Genomic DNA, 19,897 nt, shown 5'->3' with positions numbered 1-19,897 from the left:
CCCCTTCGCGCTGAAGGGGGCCATGAGCATCCGGCCTGCCCAGGTGCGGGAGGGAAGGGCGGAGCGGCAGAACCCCGCCTTGGCTCTCAGGACTTTAAACGGACCTTTAAAAAGGTCTTTAAAAAAAAAAAAAATTTGTTTGTTTTGGTTTATTACTTTCTTTCCTTGTCTTCAGCATTTATGATCCTGAAGCTGGCTATTATATCAAATATGAAATGAATAGTCAACTCCACCCCATCCCTCGCTCTGTGTAGATACAGGCAAATTAGAAGTGTTTACCCTTGGAAACGTGTGCATCGATTACATTAAATGAGTGAAGAAAGGAAAAAAAATATATTATTTCCATAATAGGCATGTGAAGAGCGGGGAAACAGTGGCATAGTGCTTTGTTATATTTTATGGATCTGTGAATTTATGAACTTAGCAAATTAAACGCCATTTTTCTGTGTATAAGTGTACTCTGCTTCCAATTCCTTAAAATTTGAGTGGCTGCTTGAGGGAGCTTGCTTGTTTTCCTTTACAAGATCATGGTGGCTATGTCTAATCCATCCTGGAATGTAAAAGACAGCAGGATTTATGGTAGGCTTAATATTTTCTGCAGGTCAGTAGCTGCCTATGGGTGATGTGAAGTGTAATATAATGGAAAAAAAAATTCTGTATTCAATTTTAAGCAGTTTAATTGTTTTAAATAGAGGTATTAATTTAAATTTTCCTTGCTGTGACATTTTTGATACCATGTCTTTTAGGGAGATTCTCTGTCTCCTTTACTTCTTTTAAGAAGGAATCCACCATTACGTATTGAAACTCCTTCTTACTCCTAATTTGGAAAGTGGGGGAAGAAAGCAAATGGAGCACAGTTGTACCTGAAATTTAATACATTTTCTTACACTTTCATAGTTGTGGTTTGAAAATGGGTGGATCAACTGCTGTCAGACAAAAAAAGGCTTGATAGAATTCACTTTCATTTATATACTTTTCTGTAGTATTCTTTGAAACATCTTGCAAAGATCAAAGTTCTTATTGTGACAATATCCATACTAATTACTAATTGATGTAGATTTTTTTAATTTTTAAGGTAGGAGATCTAAACTAAAAGGTTAACTGGGAGAAACCAAGAACTTTAGAAGGATTGACAGTAAGATGGTGTGTGGGTTACACGTCATCTTTCTTACTAAAGGAAGAACATGGAACTGCACCAGCAGAAGTCACTGAAGCACCAAAATACATTATGCTGCTTTTCCCTGGTAAACACAGCTAGCTAGTTATCTGTGTCTTATTAAGCATTTCCCAACGAAAAGTGTGTTCCAAGACAGCTCAAAGCTGTTTCTGATTTTCATTTTGACTGCTAAGAAGAGTAGAGTTTGAAAGAGCCGTATTTGATCTAGCTGCTCTGGTGCAGAGATTGACAAAGGTTTTATTTGCTACTTAAAATTCTTCATTTCAGTATCTTGCAAGTAGTAAATGTGGCCAGTATGTTGACATTGGAATTCTAGCATCTGATTTACAGAAAACCTACAGGTGAGCAAAGATTTGTATTCTTATATTCTACAACAGTAAGATCATTTCCACTCCAGTGTTTTCCTCTGCTGATATATCTAGTAACTAAAATTTTATTAATACATTGCGAGATCCAGTTGCAGTTTGGTTTTGTGGGTTCCTTTTTTTTGTTTTAATTAAACAGCTACAGATGCATTACAGCTGTTGGTCTTCACCCCAGTGAGCTTAAAATTCTCACTGGGAAAATAACACTTCAGTGCAGGCAGATGAGGGAGATACAGGATTCAGTAAGACACTAAATCTTGCTTGGTTGCTCAGCAGGACAGTCAGTCTTGCCTAATTATTTTTAGGCTGTTAGCTTTCCTGGGTGGGGAGCAAGGTTGTGTTTCAGCACATCATTGGTGGGTGTGAGGGTTCATGAAGGTGAAGAAGTATATTCACTCATGTTTTCATGTTCTATTTATTTGTGCCTTGTTAGAGAAAGGGAGCCAAACCTTTTGCTTAGGTCTTGGGTGTGTGTTTTGCTTTTCCTCTGTCAGCTATTGCATAAAAACAAATAAAGATATACTCAGTAAGTTAAGGTAAAAGACTGATAACTTTTGTTTGTATAAGGATGCTCATTGAATCAGATTTTTCTCACAGTGACCATTATTAATTAGCACAGTTACTCCTCACTGGACTGTCCTTTCTAGGCTGTAGTCCTATGTCCATGTTCTTGTTTGAATTAAAATTGAAAAATCGGTAACATTGTAAATAGAATCCAGTGTGCCCATTTGTATGTTGCCACTTTTCTATATCTATAGTTAAAGACGACCTTGATAATTTTTACTAAACATCCCTTTAGAGACAGGTATAGTTTAGTGGCTTTTGTTTCATCCCAGTGATTGATATTCCAGGCTTAAGAAAAAACAATCACATTTTCACATAGTTGGTTCTTAATAAGAATTTGTGTAGAAACTTGTGTAAAAACTTACAACCTATTTTTTCCACTGAGAATGACAGTATGTTGAAGGGAGAAAGCAGTTGGTGTAACCTGTTTATTTTGTTTTTTTCAGTGCAGAATATGGACGAAGAAAAAGAAATGCTTTTAGAATACAAGTTGAAAAAGGTAGTTCTGTTAGTATAATGTCCAAGATGCCAAATTCTTTGATTATGCTTTGACTGTTTTTTTAACATCTGAACTTTTTCTTTCAGTGTTTAGAATAATCAGTAGTGAAAAAGAACATGAAGAGTTAGCAGTTTTAGAAGCTGAACATGTGGCAAAAAGAGCAAGACAACAGGAGAAAAATGAGTAAGAAGAATTTTTACCCTTAGATTACTTCAATAATGCCATTAGTATTATCATTTCATTAAAGCTTTTTGTCTTCATATTATTAAATTTTGATTGTCTCAAGGTTACAGATAGATCCTTGATTTCTGATAGGCTTGTTTTATCAGAAGTTACCTGTAGTTAATGAAAGCACATTTTTTTCACTGCAGACAAGCAGATACTAGAGCCAATCATGATTTTTCTGTTACAGATAACAGACATCCTTGAATTAGTGGAGATCCTTGGGGCTTCCTTGATAGTTGTCCACATATGGCCCCAGTCCTCATGTGATTCAGTCTCTTTGTTTTGTTCTTAATCTTTCTTGGGTGTGAGAGATATTAGCTAAATCTGAGAGATAAGGCTGCAAAACAGACTATTCAGCGTAAATACTGCTGGATGTGAGAAGGTCAGGACATTTGAAGATGAGGTGGTCAGAGACCTGCTACACCACTTGGATGCAAACAAGTCTGTGGGACCAGATGGATTAGAGCCAAGGGTGCTGAGGGAGTTGGCAGATGTGCTTGCCAAGCTGCTGTCCATGATTTACCTGAAATCACGGCTAACTGGGGACGTCCCATTGGACTGGACGGTGGCAAATGTGACACCCATCTACAAGAAAGGCAGAAAGGATGATCCAGGAAACTATAGACCTGTCAGTCTGACATTGGTGCCAGGGAGGGTCATGAAGCAGGTTGTCTCGGGTGCCATTAAAAGTCGTAAAATGGACAACCAGAGGATCAGGCCCAGTCAGCATGGGCTTATGGAAGGCAGGTCCTGCCTGACAAACCTGATCTCCTCCTATGACAAGATGACCCAACTGTTGGACATGGGAGAAGCTGTTGATATTATCTACCTGGATTTTTGAAAAGCATTCGACACAGTTCCCCACAGAATTCTCACAGAAAAATTGGCTGCCCATGTCCTGGATGAGCGAACGGTCTGCTGGGTCAAGCACTGGCTGGATGGACGGTCCCAGAGAGTTGGTCAATGGAGCTAAATCCAGCTGGCAGCTGGTCACAAGTGGTGTTCCTCAGAGCTCAGTGTTGGGACCGTTTCTGTTCAACATCTTTATTGATAAGGACATAGAGTGTATCATCAGTAAATTCGCAGATGACACCAAGTTAAGCAGGAATGTTGATCTGCGTGAGGACAGGGAGGCTCTACAGAGAGACTTGGGTAGATTGGATCGGTGGGCAAATGTTGATAGGATGAACTTTGACAAGTCCAAGTGCCAGGTCCTGCGCTTGGGCCACAACAACCCCATGCATGGCTACAGGCTTGGGGTGGTGTGGATGGAGCTGTCTGGGAGAGAAGGATCTGGGGGTTCTAATTGAGAAGCAGCTGAACATGAGCCAGCAGTGTGCCCAGGTGGCCAAGAAAGCCAACGGCATCCTGGCTTGTATTAGAAATAGTGTGACCATCAGAGGTAGGGAGGTGACAGTCCCCCTGTACTCTGCACTGGTGAGGCCACACCTGGAGTGTTGTGTCCAGTTTTGGGCACCTCAATACGAGAGAGATATCGAGGTGCTGGAGTGAGTGCAGAGGAGGGCAATGAAGCTGGTGAAGGTCCTGGAGAACAAATCCTGTGAGGAGAGATTGAGGGAGCTGGGACTGTTCAGTTTGAGGAGGAGAAGGCTGAGGGGAGACCTCATCACGCTCTACAGCTACCTGAAAGGACATTGTAGAGAGGTTGGTGCTGCTCTGTTCTCACAGGTGATTAGTGACAGAACAAGAGGGAATGGCTTTAAACTCCAACAGGGGAGGTTCAGACTGGACATTAGGAAAAAATTTTTCACCGAAAGAGTGATCAGACAGTGGAATAGGCTGCCCAGGGAGGTGGTGGAGTCACCATCCCTGGATGTGTTTAAGGGTCGTTTAGATGAGATGTTGGGGGATATGGTGTAGGGGAGAACTTTGTAGAGTAGGGCTGATGGTTGGACTCAATGATCCCAAGGGTCTTTTCTGACCTTGTTGGAACGAAGATTTCCTGATTCCTAACCCTGTGCGTAGTGTCACAGACCATTCTGGTTTCTCTAACCTGTGATAGATATTAAGGGTCTCATGGGAAATGATGACATTGTTGTCTGGACTAGTCTAGTTCAGCAGTGATTTGCTACTGTTTCTCTTGTGCCAACATTAGTGTCTGTATGGTCTCTTGGTGGACTGAACCAGATTCATCCTACATCACTTATTTTTAGGACTCTCTTTCAGCCAGGTTGCCAACTTGATCCAGCTCCTGACAGACTCGGAAAGGATGCATTTTTTAAACTGTTCATAGTAGTAAATTTAGAGCATGTGAGTCAGGAATTTTTCTCCAGCCTTAGGCTGCATATCATGGTTGTGGGGAACCCCGATGTAGAAATTGCATTTATTTGGTTTTGTGGGTGTCTCACTTGCAGTTCTGGTCTGATGCATTAATAGTTTTTGTCTTCCTTTCATGTAAAGGACTGAAGGTAGTGCCACAGATGACTCTGATTATGGTGATTATCCAGAAGATCTAGTAAGTTGTATTTTATTATGATCATATTTGCATAGCACTTGATTCTGTGTTATGAAATTGCAATCCACTCGGAGAGTTTAAAAGTGGAGATGAAGATAAGGTATAGTCAGGTTTGGCAATTCCAACTGAGAATCTATAGAGCTAAAAGGAGGCTATTTTCTGAAGAAAAAGGAAAAACCTCTGGTGGGGAATCAATTTTGAGGAAAGCTTTTGGTGGCCTGAAAGACTTGGCTGTCAAATGAAATGATTAAAGGAGCTGATGTATCTTGACTATTACTAAAAGAGGTGACTGTCAAATTGACAGGGGTCATTTCAGGGTAAATTGCAAAGTCTGCTGCCTCTTCAACCAGCAGATGTAGTTTTATATGCAGTCATTTTATTTGCAGAGGAGTGGGTTGGAAGATGCACAACTTCTTTCTGCAGCAGAGTTAACGCTAAATTATGTTTATGAAATAGTTTTCATTGGCCTCTTAGTATAAATAATCCAAGTTATAACCTCCATATTTTCTTTTAAAATACATGAATCTGCAGTCTACAAATCACATGAACAGTTCCCTGCTGAGCTTATACAAGAAAGGAAATCCTGATTCTGTTCCAACCACTCCAAAAAGTGAACCAGTGGAAACCCCTCCTCCTATGCGAACAGCACCTCAAGCAAGCACCCTCTCAACAGGAACACGAGTTGAAACATGCATCTCTGAAGGTGGTTGGTTCATTGATAAAACTCCATGTGGAAAAGACTTTTTCATTGACCTTTCTGAGGATGCAGAAGGAGATGAAAAGAAACTGATTTCTGAGGTATTGTATATTACAGACTCAATGTGATTTAAGTAGCAAGTGTGAATATAATTTTCTCTGTAATTTGACAGGCTTTTGAAGGGTGATACTAAGACCAAAAGGACTGTCTGTTTTCCTCTCTGGATTTTAAAAATATATTATTTTTATTACAAACATACATGCTGTGTTTAAAGATAGTAAACATGTTAAATAAAAAGGAAAGATTGGCTTAAGCCCAGTGGAGTTACTTGTTTTTATCTTGGTTTCTGAAGGAGAGTCTTAGTCTGCTGTTCTCCTGTGTCAGAAGGGATTTTTGAACCTTCTTGGTCCATTTCAAGCATGTTAGTATGGGAAGTAAAAAGTCACAAAATTATTAATTTCCTCAACATTTTTTGAGGAAAATGTAGTGCTCAGTGTTAGGGAGACCCAGATTAGTGCCCATACTGAGAGAAAGAGAAGTGGAATTTAGCTGGTTTTTATTCCACTTGCTATTGACCAGCCTAACTAGTCAGGAAGCATGTGGCTTGCTGTAGCCATAGCGTGTGGTCTCCCTTAGCCAGTGGTTAAGTTTTAGTGAGCCTGGGGAAAGCTGAAGTTTTACGGATGGACAAGAGTTGGGGAAGTTGAAACTGATTTACAAAGCATTTAAAAATAGGTCCTACTCCCCATCCAGACATATTGCCCACTTTGTGATACCCCTCCTCTGTCCGTGTACACAGCTGCTCCCCCCCATCTTTTTTTTTTTCTTATTTAGAAAAAAACAACTTCGTTTTGCTGTTGAAAGCTTTCCATTTATGTATGGGAGATAACATTTATGTTATGTTGACCAGATGTTTTGGCAGGATGTTTTTTTGTTTATGTGAAGAACTACCTTTACATCTGCCTTTCTAGTTACACAAAATGCTTACTGAATGGGCAGATTTGACAAATCATCCCATTATCCTGGTACTGCTGCATCCTCTTATGTAGAGAAATTGAATAAAAGTGAGATCTTAAAGTTGTTAAATGTTTGTAATACTGTATTCTTTAAAAACAAACAAAAAAACCTCTTTCATCATTGAATCTCTTTTTATTTCTTTTCTCCTGTTTTAGTCCTTTTATTATATGCAGTTAACTTGTTTCGGAATTGAATAATATTTTCTTAAGGCCACTCACAACATAGTAGTAATAAAAATTGTTTCCTTTGGAGTAAATATATTCATACAGCTTTACTCATCCCCGAAGTGGATTGCTTTATGGTATGCAGATAACTGGTATCTGATTTTTGGTTAGTGGTTTGGGGTTTTTTGTGGGGTGGGTTTAGGTTTGGGGTTTTTTTTTTACTTATAAGTATGTACTCTTAGCAAAAAAAAAACCCAAAAACCACCCCAAAACCAAAACCTGGTGTAATTAACCCTTTAATAAAGGCAGCAAATCCTAAGTAAAAAAGGATTTTCTACAAAAAGGTGTTAAATTCCTGCCTTATTGGTCTTTATTCATATGATATGTGTAAGTTAATGATCATAGACAGTTGCATGTTTTGTTCTTTGAAGCATTTGCAGAAATTCGCTGACTTGGATGGGTTTGTATATATAATTCTGGTTTTATGCCCTAGAAATCAACAGAATTTTCTGTCTTGGAGAGTGAAAGAAAGAAGACCAAGGGTAAGAGAGCAAAAAGAAAAAAAGAAGAATTTCCAGATGTAGATGGAGAAATTGATTCCGTCTTGCTTAGAGGGAAAGGTGAGAAGTAATTTTTGGTATGCTGCTCCAAACAAAGAGATGGTATTTGACTGTGAAATCTATTATCAGAGAAGTGTTTTCTGAGGTGCGGAGAAATGACCTTAAGCATTTTTAAAGAAATTTAGCCTTAATGTTGTACTAAAATTTATTCCAGTCCTGTGTATACTACCAGAAAATAATAGTACTCCATGTACTTAGCTAATTGTTTAGGCTGAGTCCTTTTTTATTTGATGTTAGCAACTACTGTTATGCCATGTCTAAATTTGTATGACTTTTCCTCCTTAACAGTTAGAAGTAAGGGACCAGAGCTTTACCACTCTTCAGTGAAGTTTGAGGATGTAGGAGGCAATGATGAAACCTTAAAGGTAAGTTGAAACTTTGTTTGTGGGATACAGAATGCACTGAATAAAATGATGTATGAAAAATGACAAAGAAATCTGGCAGAATTAATCTGTGTGGTGCTGAGATTAGCTGCTTATACCAACAGCAACAAACCTGAAATTTAAATGGAGATCTCTCTGTTTTAACAGGAAATATGCAAGATGCTCATTCATGTCCGTCATCCTGAAGTCTATAACCACTTAGGAGTGGTTCCACCTCGTGGTTTTCTTTTACATGGACCACCAGGATGTGGAAAGACACTACTTGCACAGGCAATTGCTGGGGTGAGATAACTTTAAATTTAGTTTCTTCTTTTTCTGAATTATATTTAGAGAGAAAAAATAATCCTCCTTTTGTAATAGACTAGATCTTTTCTCTTTTTTTAATCTCTTTCTCTCCTTCCTGTCTGAGTCTAAAATATATTATCTTCACTTCCTTTGTTTAAATTCCATATGTAGTTGATAGAACCTCATATATAAAGAGTGGATATAGTAACAGGGTTTTATGTTTGACCTAATTGTTTTGGGGCATTCCCAGGACAACAATATAGGCATGGGTGTTGCAAAGTCTACAAATGTAAGATACTTTTGGTTAAATTTATCATTGTGTTTTGTTTTAAATCTGGACTCAACCTTGCTATCTTTTATGAGGCATTACTTTGTTTCTATTGGGTAGCATCCCTTAATTCCAAAACTGGATGTTGCCTTGTTTGTGTCAAACTAATGATTTCAGAGCATATGACATTACTGTTGTTAATAGTTTGATGTGCGATAAGGCTGCAGTGCCGCTCTGTGCCTGTTCTGGATATAAATCTAGGGGCTGTTTAGGGCTATTCAGTAATAACCATGGACATTTCTTTTTCTTTAATACAGTTGTTTCTTATATATCACAGATTATAATCTTAAATTTAGATACATATAAATTATGAACTTTTGTAGTTCAGATTTTATCTTTGAAAGAAAATACTGATGTTTATTCCTTAAATGTTGGTTAGACCCTTCTGACATTTTCAAATATTTTAATTAAAAACATTTGGATTTTTTTGTTTTAATGCCTTACTGTGAAAAGTTACCTATTGAATGAATCTGTGATATTTAATACTTCAGTGGTATTTGTATCCTGGAAGGGTACTAAATTTGGGGAAAGAAGTATGACACAAGTGAAAAAACGTTGAGATAAATTTAATGATTAATTTACTTGTTAAATCATTTTTCTTAAATAAGAGATTTTTAATAGTGCTATTTAAGGCAAATTATCTCCTTCAAGCCCCAGGTAGTGCCTCTGGTGGCCTTGATTTGTATAAATTAGGATATTTTTTATACATAGTTCAGAGAGCTTGAAATAGGTTGCAGCTACCTGTAGCACTACTGTGCTACAGTCTATCAAAGTTAAAATTTTATTATTTTTAATAGCAGAAAGCCTTGAGTGTGAGCTTTACAAGTGCCTTACTGTACAGTTCTGCACAGATATTCCTAGAGTGAGGTAACCATACCTGGATCTCTTCCACACTGTTAAGCAATGCTTTGTTACAGATAGAAATAGACAATTTTGTCAAGAAGCAAGTCCAAGCATGAACTGAAATATGTGCCCTGAAGGACTGGGTGGGGGACCAAGGTGCAAAGCTATTTGGCAGTACAGTTGTTCTTTAATTGAATTAGGGAAACCTGACTTTTGTATCCATTTCTGTTCGCTTGGCCAAATGGCTCAGACCCATTTTAAATTGGAGAATGCTACTCATCTTTTTTAAAAGCTCTAAGATTTAGCCTTGATTACATATCTTTGGGTGTATAAGATGTCGTATTAGAAAACATTTGTCCTCTAGGACAGCCAACATTTCTAACCTCTGGATATATCATACAGTGTTCCTTGTCTCTTTCAGGAACTTGAGCTCCCAATGCTGAAAGTGGCAGCAACAGAGATGGTGTCTGGAGTGTCAGGGGAATCTGAGCAGAAACTAAGAGAATTGTTTGAGCAGGCTGTGGTGAGACACCCCTTGGAAATAACACTGAATTGTTTGTCCTTTTCTTTGTAAAGATGCATACTTTGTTGCTGTGGTTTGAGTTTGAGTGAATATTAGTGAGTGAATCTTTATATTGCTGCACACAAGTCATAGTGTCTTCCCTTCTGTGACCAGAATTCCATGGTACTAAGTGTCATGCTGTCACAGAAGACAAAGATTACTATTCTGAAATCTTGACAAAAGATAGTTTAACATATCAATGTAAAGAAAGCAACATAAATTATTTACCTATTTGGAGTTATTTGGCTTGATATATGAAAATATAAAAAAAGATATAAGAGCAGGTCACTGTGCTTTTTTGTTAGAAGGGATTTTTTGCCATTTTTGTATGGTTTGGAATTTGAGTGAATGTGAGAGACTTAAGACTTCAGGGGTTTACGTATAATGTAAGAAATTGGAGACAAGTATACAAGTGGGAGTGAACTTAAAGTTGAAGTCTTGCTTTGATGCAGCTTCCTGACTTAGGAAGAAGCAAAGAGATTTAATTTAAACAAATGCAGATTTTTCTTATTTTAGTATGTGGTTAATGTTTTGTTTCATGAGGATTGTTTTCTGTTCCTGACCTCTGAGAATGTTCTGGTTTTCCAACTTTATTCCATTTGTCTACTCTCCCCCACAACTATATATAGGTGTTTAGAGTATGTTCCTGTAAAAAAGAAGGCTAAATAGCAAAAAGATTTATTGTGAAGCTGTTAGATTATTATGTTTCTCATTCATACTACATTTTAATTTTTAGAAAGCCTTGTTAAGGTGTTGTTTAGATTAAAATTAAATAAGTGATGGCCCAGAGTTTTTAGAAATTACATATCTTTTGTATGTATAGTATTTGAGGAAAGGTTGCTGTAAAAGTTATTTTTGAAGAAATTAAAGGTATTGCATAAAATATGTTTAAAAGTAAAATCTGTTGCCTTTTTAATAGACTTTCACGTTCGCTTATGTAGCTTTTCCACGTAGTTTTTATACCAGTTTTTGTGCGGGGGGGGAAAAAAAGGCGTAGTTCCAATTGTGTGTGTGCTGTGGAATCTTTGTAGTTTAGCTGCTATTTTTCTGTCAGATAGCAGAAAAGTGAACGACGACTAGATGGCGCAGTTGCTACCCGATAACACAGAATGCATGGGGTGTAAAATACTGGGTTTTTATGTGATGTTTTTGAGGATGATTCTAGTGTTTAAGTATTCAATTTGCCCTACTAGTAATTTTTGAGAATATTAATAATCTTATGTCAGTTAAACACTATTCTGTTAGTTACACTAATGATTGTTCTGTATTAGTGTTGACTTTTTATGAAGATGAAGCACATGGAATTTTAGAACATTTGTTGGAGTTGCTCATTGCTCATTTTTACTCTTTGAACATGGTCAGGCTCTGTAGTAATCATGAAGTTGGCAGATCATTTTTCATGACCACCCACTGCTCCTTTTATTTTGTTATGTATATCAGTAATACTAGCTCTTGAAATTCCACAGCTCTAGTGTCACTAATAAAACAAACAAAAATTAAAATCAGACCTTTGTTGTCTGGTGTGTTGTGGTTTTTTTTTGGACTTAAGCAAGTAAGCAGTCACAATGGAATGTTTATGAAAAACATAAAAGTACATTTAAATTTTAAACAATATATAGAGACATTTTGAATCGTATGCCTTAATTGTTTCATAGCCTCAGCTCTGCGTAGTTTTATAGTCTGGTGGCTCTCCAGATAGCAAATAAGAATAACAAAGTTGTTCTGGGACAGGTCAGTTGTGCAGCAGACTTATAGAACAGAAAATCTCAAAAAATTATTTCTCGTGAAACACTTAATGTCAGGGTAATTTTGTAATTATTAATATTTCTTGTTCCTAGTCCAGTGCACCATGTGTCCTTTTCATTGATGAGATTGATGCAATCACCCCAAAAAGAGAAGTTGCCTCGAAGGACATGGAGCGGAGGATTGTTGCTCAGTTCCTAACTTGTATGGATGGTCAGTTTCAGAAATATCTGTACGAAGCTAAACTTTCTAATTAGCAGACTCACTGTCTACTTTCCTTCAGTAGTGACTCCTGGTTAATGTAGTGGAGATAGTGGTAACATTTTTTTCATATTTTGGCACAGTTTACCTGGGGGGTGGTGGGAAGATTCTAATAAATTTGAGGGGATGTTACTACATTATTTTCATACTGCTATGTACAGCATTATATAAGCTTGTCTGTTGTATAAACATATAATGGGAAAATGTGTCATGTCATTTGAAATGCTTAATTTTGCTTGATTGTGCAAAATGCAAGTTCTAGGTAGTAGCAATAAGGATGAACAGCAATGCAGTATAGCTGTTAATCTCTGCTGTTCTGAGTATTACTGTGTACTGCAGAAACAGTCCCATAGATACTAAACCAAAGTGGAGATGGTGAGTATGAGTACTAACTTCCTTCCTTCCTTTAGACTTGAATAATGTGGCTGCCACTACCCAGGTCCTTGTTATCGGAGCAACTAACAGACCTGACTCACTGGACCCTGCACTGAGGCGAGCTGGGAGATTTGATCGAGAAATTTGTTTAGGGATCCCAGATGAAGCAGCAAGAGAAAAGTATGTTTTACAAAGTTTAATTTTCTTTTTGATTAATTAATAAGGAAATAATATGTAAGCTAACAGACAAATTTAAGGAAAAGTATTTTATTGTGTTTAGTCCTGTTTGTGCCTGTACATGCCTCTGGATCAGCACACACTGAAAAGTGCAGAAGACAATAAGTGTGTATTTACTCTTTGTCTTGGTAGCTGTGTCTACGTTTGGGATGGTTTCCTTCCTTGTGTGCAAGTCTGCTTTTAGCATTATGTTAATGGGTTTTAAATTGCCTTAACGGTGTAGATGATGGAATTAAATGTATATTTTCTGTTGTTCAGGAAGTTAACATCCTGTCTTTGGTACTCCCTATGTAACTATTAAATTAGGAACATAAATTAAGTATATCCCGTTTGTTAGTCCTCTCAAGCACATACCTTAAGCAACAGGCCTACATTCTTTCATTCCATTCCTTGTGGAAATACACCACTCCAGTCATTAAGCTGAGCTGCAGTCATCCTGTTTTGTGTAACAGGCCCCTTTTACTCCAAAGATCTGTGACTGTCAGACTAGATTAAAAACAAAAAAAAATTTTGCTTTTTTAAAAAAGTAACTGCTACTCATTTCCACAACAGCAGAAAACACAGGAAGGGAAGTGTTAAAACAGCTGTGGCTTGTCTTCTTACAGGAAGGAAAGAAAGGTTAAAGGCTAAGTTTCTTCTAGCTCAACTAATCTTATTTCTAGGTTGAAAAAACAAACTACTCTGCTTGCAGTATTGCTTACTTTGTGTTGTCAGCACTACTGGCCATTATTTTACCCATTATTTTTTCCCCTCCTTCTGGCCATGCCTCCACTTTTTTCTTTTCTTCTTCCTCCAGATCTACTGCCCTGTAGTAACTATGTTCCTCTTGGTTGTGAGAAAACATGCAGAAGGTTAGAGATAAAGAGTTGACTGATGAGATTTCTTATTCCATAATGTTTCTTGGGTTCATGTTTAAATGTGATATTCCCAGAAATAGCACTGTTTCAAAGGATGGGAGTTGTGAATGGGAAAGCCATCACAGTGTGTAGAGATTTTTCACAAGTTAGAATATAGTCACATTTGTTCATATTATTGTTTTGTGCAATTGTTTGTATTCGTGTCCCTGGAGGTGTAGGCTTACAGGAACTGTTATTTTATTTTCTTTTTTAAATTATCTCTTCCCCCCCTGCCGCTTTTCTGGTTTGTTTTTGTTTGGGGGCAGGTAGTTGGGGGGGGTTGTTCCTTTTTTAAAAGAAAAGGGTTATATAGAACCAGAAGTCCTTATAGTATGCTGATATACCACATGATGCTGAAGACATGATTTGAACTGCTTAGCTGTGGTTCTACATCCTTAGAGGATAGAGTAGGATGAGGAAGTGTACCTGGAGAACTTGCTTTACTTGCAGTATTTTCCTGTGCACATATGAAGCACATGAAGGAAAATAATATGTGTAGGACACAAATTTGCAATGAGCCATTTACAGTTCTTAACTTTTTTACACTCTGAATCACTTGGTTAGCTACAACTGTTGTCAGGTTGAAAAATTCTTGAGAACTGAAACGCTGGGGTTTCAACCCCAAGCCCCAAATTAAGGTTGACATATGGGTGATTCCCACAGCCCTTCACAAAGGGGGGTGAGTTTACCTTTAAGCTTCCCTCCAGGGTGCTGCTGGCCTTGCAGGGAGAGCCATGAGGTAAAGGAGCCCCAGGTGCCTGCATTAAGTAACCAAGGGGCAGGTGTCCCACTGAGGGATAAAAGCTGGGACCACTTGCAGGAAGGGGTAGTGTCTGTCTGTGAGGTGGATGCCCTGTGCAGAGTTCCATGTTGGGGCAGGGCCTCCTGTCTCCCTGGAACTGGGCTCCAGTCAGGTCTGGCTTTTGTAAACATGAGCTGTGTAGAGATGCAGTATGTGCTTTCCTTGGTTTTATGTGTTTGGCTTGTTGACTCGGTTGTCTCCCGTCCCTTCTATGGGAGACTGCATTTCACCATTTATTCCACCCGTTGTTGGTCGTGTGGTGTATGTGGGCAAACAGATGAAATGTATTATAATTTTAGAGTTTTGAACAGTTTAATAATTTGTTCTGTTCATAACTTTTTCTGGTAATTATATTACCTGATTTGGTAACAATTTAAACTAGCTTTCATTGGAACTAGAATGTATGTTAATGATCTTCACTTCTTTGGTTTGTGCTGCTTTTTTAAAATATTTTCCCACTGAAGTGATGTTTTGCTGTCCTAAACAAGTTAGTTTGATCCTTCTGCTCAGAGTTCTTCATTGCCAGTATTTGTGCAGTGCATTTGGGGGTTTTTCTGTCTTTTTTTACTATTCATGTAGCTTTCAGTTGCCCTTGGCTTAGAAGAACAGCAGGAAATCTGGGTAGACCTTGAAGGAGGTTTTTAAAGCTTCAGCATTGATACAGAGTAAAACACCTCCCATCTAAAAACAAAAGTCACAAAGTATAGCACTTCACTGTCAGTTACATAGAGCTGATTTGTGTTAGTGATGGAAATACACAGGCAGGTGTAATTTTAGCTTTTGAATGAGGATGTGGTGATGCATGAGATGTACATGTAAGCTGTGTGTTGCCTATTGGAAATTTTACTGGGGACACAGGAAATATCTGCAATTATATTCCACTGACAGGGGTAGGGGAAAGATATATTGAAGATTAAAAAACAGAGCTCCTTACACAATCTGATTTCATCTGCTCTTTGCAGAACAGTTTGTTGTGGATGTTCTTCAGTAAATAAATAAAAGTGGGATGGAACACTTCATGTGGACTGAAAGAGACCTTTAATCAATGCTGTTTGTTTTCATGTGAAAATAAAAAAAAAGCTCCAGGTTCATCTTTATTTTGTTGTTATTTTTCTCTCTGCTTGATTAGAATTCTTCGGACTTTGTGCCGAAAACTTAAGCTCCCAGAGTCCTTTGAATTTCATCATTTAGCACGGCTGACTCCGGGTTATGTAGGTGCTGATCTGATGGCACTTTGTCGTGAGGCAGCTATGTGCACGGTGAACAGGGTCCTGATAAAATCTGAGAAGCAGAAATGGAAACACATACAAGCTGCAGGAAACACAGCTGGAAAAAGCATGGAAATGGGAACAGACATCCTGGTGGAAGAGGATACCAGACAACTAGAACTTCTTCCTAAGGTAAATGTTCCTTGAAGCATGTGCCTCTGATATCTTGAGCCATTTTGTAGTTGCGAAATTTATTGCTCATAAATCCTATCATCTGTAGCTATTAAATTTAGATTTAGAAATATCAGCTCCTTTGCCAGAAGCTTAACTCCTAATGACCCATATAATGGGTCTGAATAAGTGGCTTCCAAAACACACCTTCTAAAAATTGTGTTAATGTTTTATACAAGGTGTGTTTTTTCCCTTGGGTTTTCTGTTGTTGTTTGTGTTGTGTCGTTTTGTTTTCTAGCAGACCAGAGGTTAAAATAGTGACTGTATCTCTCTTCTAAAGTCTATTGATTGTTAGAGAATTGTAAGAATGTCATACTTACACTGAATTTTTACCTAGATCTTTGCTGTGCCCTCAGTGAAATACCTATTTTGATGCCCGAGGCTCTTCCCTGACCTTGCACAGTTACAGTTAGACAAAATCTAGAAGTATTTATACAGTCTGTGTTTTTCCTCCAGCTATGTGATTACTTGGGGTAAATCTCATGTGGTGTCTAGTACCTATAGCAAGTTTGAGGAAGAGGTATCTATCCAGTACAAAAGTTGGGTTAGCAATGTGACTTGAACTGCAGAGAAAGTATCTGTTAATGTGCGCTACAGCTGGAGCTCTATTGCAGAAAATAGTGTTTCCAGTTCCAGAATTATTCTGTAACATGCTGTGGTAAGTGAACCAGAACATCTTTATATAGCTTTCTTGGCCCTCCTCCTCAAAATTTGGGGTGTGTATGTGCCTTCATTATCTGTAGGCTTCCTAAAGGTTTCTCTGAAGAAGTAAAACAAAGTGATTTTAAATCCACATTTTACTCAGATTCTGGTTTTAGAAGGACTGTCAAAGAAAACTATTATTGTAATTAACAAAAAACAGTGTAAAAAGCATACTAAGCCTTTGTTTTAGAGTAACATAATCGTACTGCATACCTCCCAGTGTTTCCTGGAGCCTGATGTAGCCAAAAGAGAGTGGGGAGGGGCAGGTAGTTGCAGCTTTTATTAACATCACCATGATCAAAGGGGTTATTGAGGATGAGGAAGTCTTAATCCTAACAGAGCCATATTTTGATAGCTGGCAGGAGGTTGACATAGTCTAATACAGGGTATTGTCATTAAAACTGTTATGTTATGTTTATAATGGAAAAATAAACATACAAAACCTTTAAAAATCATTCACACAATTCAAGTAAACAAACCCAGTGGTCTAGGCTCTTTCAGAGTTTCTCTTAATGGCTCTGTTAAGAAGAGGAGGGAGGACTTAAAAGGAATATTGGGCACTATGAACGCTTCTGTTTCTTTGTGATCAGTTTGTAGACCTATCTTTGCAAAAAAAAATAGGAAGTGATACTTTTCCCATATACTGGTGTAGGAAAAAGGTGTAAACTTAAATTTTTATTCTCCCCCACCCATTTTACAATTAAAATCCTGGTATAGTTTTACTTACAGGGGGCAGTATCAATTTGTTTAGATACTGCCTTTCCTTAATAGAACTGGGATATATTTATGTTGTGAAGGTATAAAATTCTTTAATCTAGTATTTTCTCAGATAGTTTCCTCAATGAGGAACTGATTAGAACATACCTGCCTGGGGTGCTGTGGTCTGCAGGGCAGGGACAGTGCTGAAAAACGTTACCCTGTATCTCTATTCTGTCTGCCCAAACTTTATCAGGGCCTGATACAAAACCAGGTCTAATTAGCCTGAGGAAATGACTTGATGATTTGAAATCAGATTATGTTAAATAAAAGTATCTAAAAATCCATGTGTGTCTGTGTTAAGAGTTTTAAAGGTTTATATGCAACTGAATATTCCACAAAGTCTTGAAATTGTGCTGTTCAGAAGAGTTGTTCACTTTCTCTTGAGAGCAATTTCTTATTAAAAAGGGAGTTAATACATATTTTTGAAATTTCAGCATGGAAAAAACTTTCTCCTAATCAGTGTGGGTGAAGTGGTAGGAAGAATTTGAAGACAGAATGCATGTGCTAGCTCTGTTTCCACAGTATCTAAATCAAGATTGTCGTCTGTCAGCTCAGTGCTTTCACAAGTGTTAAATGTACATAGTGCTCTCCTGGAACATTTTTATCATTAATGTTAATTTTTAATGTTATTACATATTTTATATGTATTGTACATAATTGCTTTTTAGTAATTAATATTACAGTTGAAGGAAGTTATTGCTTTGAAAAAGCCCTTAAAAAAATGGTTCTTAAAATTTAATCCAGTGCATAATATGTTGTTCTCTCCCTTTCCTTGTACACTAAGGATGAATTGCAGAGACTTTTGGATTTGCTGAAGAAGCAAGACCCCTTGCCCGAGGAACAGCTGCAGAAGCTGTGCATTGAGATGAATGATTTTATTGTTGCACTGTCATCAGTGCAACCCTCTGCCAAGAGAGAAGGCTTTGTCACAATTCCTGATGTGACATGGGCAGATATTGGAGCCCTGGAGGATGTTCGGGAGGAACTGACTATGGCAATATTGGTATGTCTTAACCTTACTTTCAAAGATTTTTTTGCATTTCCACCTATGCAGGAAATAAAACTGTGCTTGTTTGTTTTTTAATATTTATTTTTAAGATACAATGTGCTGTCCATGAGTTATAACATGACACAATCTAGAAATTTTGCAGCATTTAAAATGCAACTCATTTAAAATAGTCAGACTTACATAATTTGCTTTCAAATTTGTTACAAGTCTGGTGCATGTATTTAACATCTCACTGACTGTGTTCATGCTTTCAGGTTCTTTTCAGTATGTTCATTATTGTTGAATCTTAAGTATTGGTACAAAACTTTTAGAATAACCTTAGTTACACAACTACCACACAAAGAGTTGGAGACAGAAGGCTAGCAGTCTTGCTGCCAGTCAAAGGAGTACTTAATGCTGACACCTTAAGATGAGAACTTAGGAAACTAAAATCTTTGCCTCTGTATAATGATACTTCCTCTGTTTTGGGGTACTTAACAGTGCAAGATAATAAGATGCTGATTGACTGTTTATTCTTTTAGGCTATAAAGAATTGGAATAAAGAGCCTTCTTATGAATTATTTTTCATCCAAACTGAAAAGTTTCGTGTTTAGTTTTTTGTCACAGATAACTGTGATTTGTTTTATAGGCACCTGTACGAAACCCAGAGCAGTTTAAAGCTCTGGGCCTGACTAGTCCAGCTGGTGTCCTGCTTGCAGGGCCTCCTGGGTGTGGCAAAACACTGTTAGCTAAGGTAATACATTTTTCTAAACATGTTTAAAAATACTGGAGAATCTTCTTGAAGTGGATGTTTTTGTAGGAATGATGAGTCTGGATGATACTCCCAGAAGTTGGGCTTTTCTCACCATTTCTCATCAGAAAATTAAATTTGGGCCTCTGTGCTAAAGTTACTTGATTTTCTTGTTATAAACTCATGATCTTACTTGAATTGAGAGGGTGTTACTGCAAAATTTGAAGGAATGAAGATGGTTAAGAAGAAAGTAGCGAAGATGGGAAGGAACTCTATTAGATAATCACTTCTATGGAATATTTCATTGTAACTAAATAATATATTTGGAAGTAGCCTACACTTTTATGCATTCTTATTATATTTACCTTACTGAAAATACTTTTGTTTTCCTTCTCCTTGAGCATTTCAGTTCTTAGGATCTCCCCATTTAAGTGCAGATAATCATGCAGGCTTCCAGATTGTTTTCAAATGCTCTTATGTAGTTGAGTAACTCTTTAACTCCCATTAATTATTGAAAATTCTACAACTAATGTGGGGGAGGGAGGTGGAGTGTGAATCTAGAACACTGCCTCATTAAAGAGAGAACACCTTGCTACATTCCCTACCCCCCTCCCATTCTTAATTGCAGATAATTATACTTTGTACTGTTTTGTGTATCTTACAAACAGTTAAAAATTATGTTCCTTCACTTAAGTTTGTTTATCATACTAAGGACAGAACAAAAGAAAACATGAGAAAA

At 37.5% G+C, this 19,897-nt stretch overlaps 1 protein-coding gene across 2 annotated transcripts in view; it reads left to right on the top strand.

Annotated features, from left to right (window-relative positions):
* Positions 1-1,429: 1,429 nt before the first annotated feature.
* NVL (nuclear VCP-like) overlaps positions 1,430-19,897 on the top strand; it is a 41,603-nt gene continuing 23,135 nt past the window's right edge. The window contains exons 1-14 of one of the 2 annotated variants that reach the window (XM_026844403.1): positions 1,430-1,518; positions 2,553-2,605; positions 2,692-2,788; positions 5,252-5,306; positions 5,838-6,104; positions 7,678-7,804; positions 8,093-8,169; positions 8,335-8,469; positions 10,065-10,166; positions 12,044-12,161; positions 12,620-12,764; positions 15,649-15,919; positions 18,204-18,422; positions 19,057-19,161. In XM_026844403.1, the coding sequence (XP_026700204.1) occupies positions 5,850-6,104; positions 7,678-7,804; positions 8,093-8,169; positions 8,335-8,469; positions 10,065-10,166; positions 12,044-12,161; positions 12,620-12,764; positions 15,649-15,919; positions 18,204-18,422; positions 19,057-19,161 (1,554 nt within the window). In that variant the 5' untranslated portion in view covers positions 1,430-1,518; positions 2,553-2,605; positions 2,692-2,788; positions 5,252-5,306; positions 5,838-5,849. The remainder of the gene's footprint in view (positions 1,519-2,552; positions 2,606-2,691; positions 2,789-5,251; positions 5,307-5,837; positions 6,105-7,677; positions 7,805-8,092; positions 8,170-8,334; positions 8,470-10,064; positions 10,167-12,043; positions 12,162-12,619; positions 12,765-15,648; positions 15,920-18,203; positions 18,423-19,056; positions 19,162-19,897) is intronic. The other variant, XM_026844402.1, reaches the window with a different exon arrangement.

This window comes from Athene cunicularia (assembly GCF_003259725.1).
Source record: "Athene cunicularia isolate RWA chromosome 3 unlocalized genomic scaffold, athCun1 chr3_part1, whole genome shotgun sequence".
Lineage (NCBI taxonomy): Eukaryota > Metazoa > Chordata > Aves > Strigiformes > Strigidae > Athene > Athene cunicularia.
The sequence above is the reverse complement of the archived record's forward strand: the minus strand, read 5'-3'. Positions and strand labels throughout refer to the sequence as shown.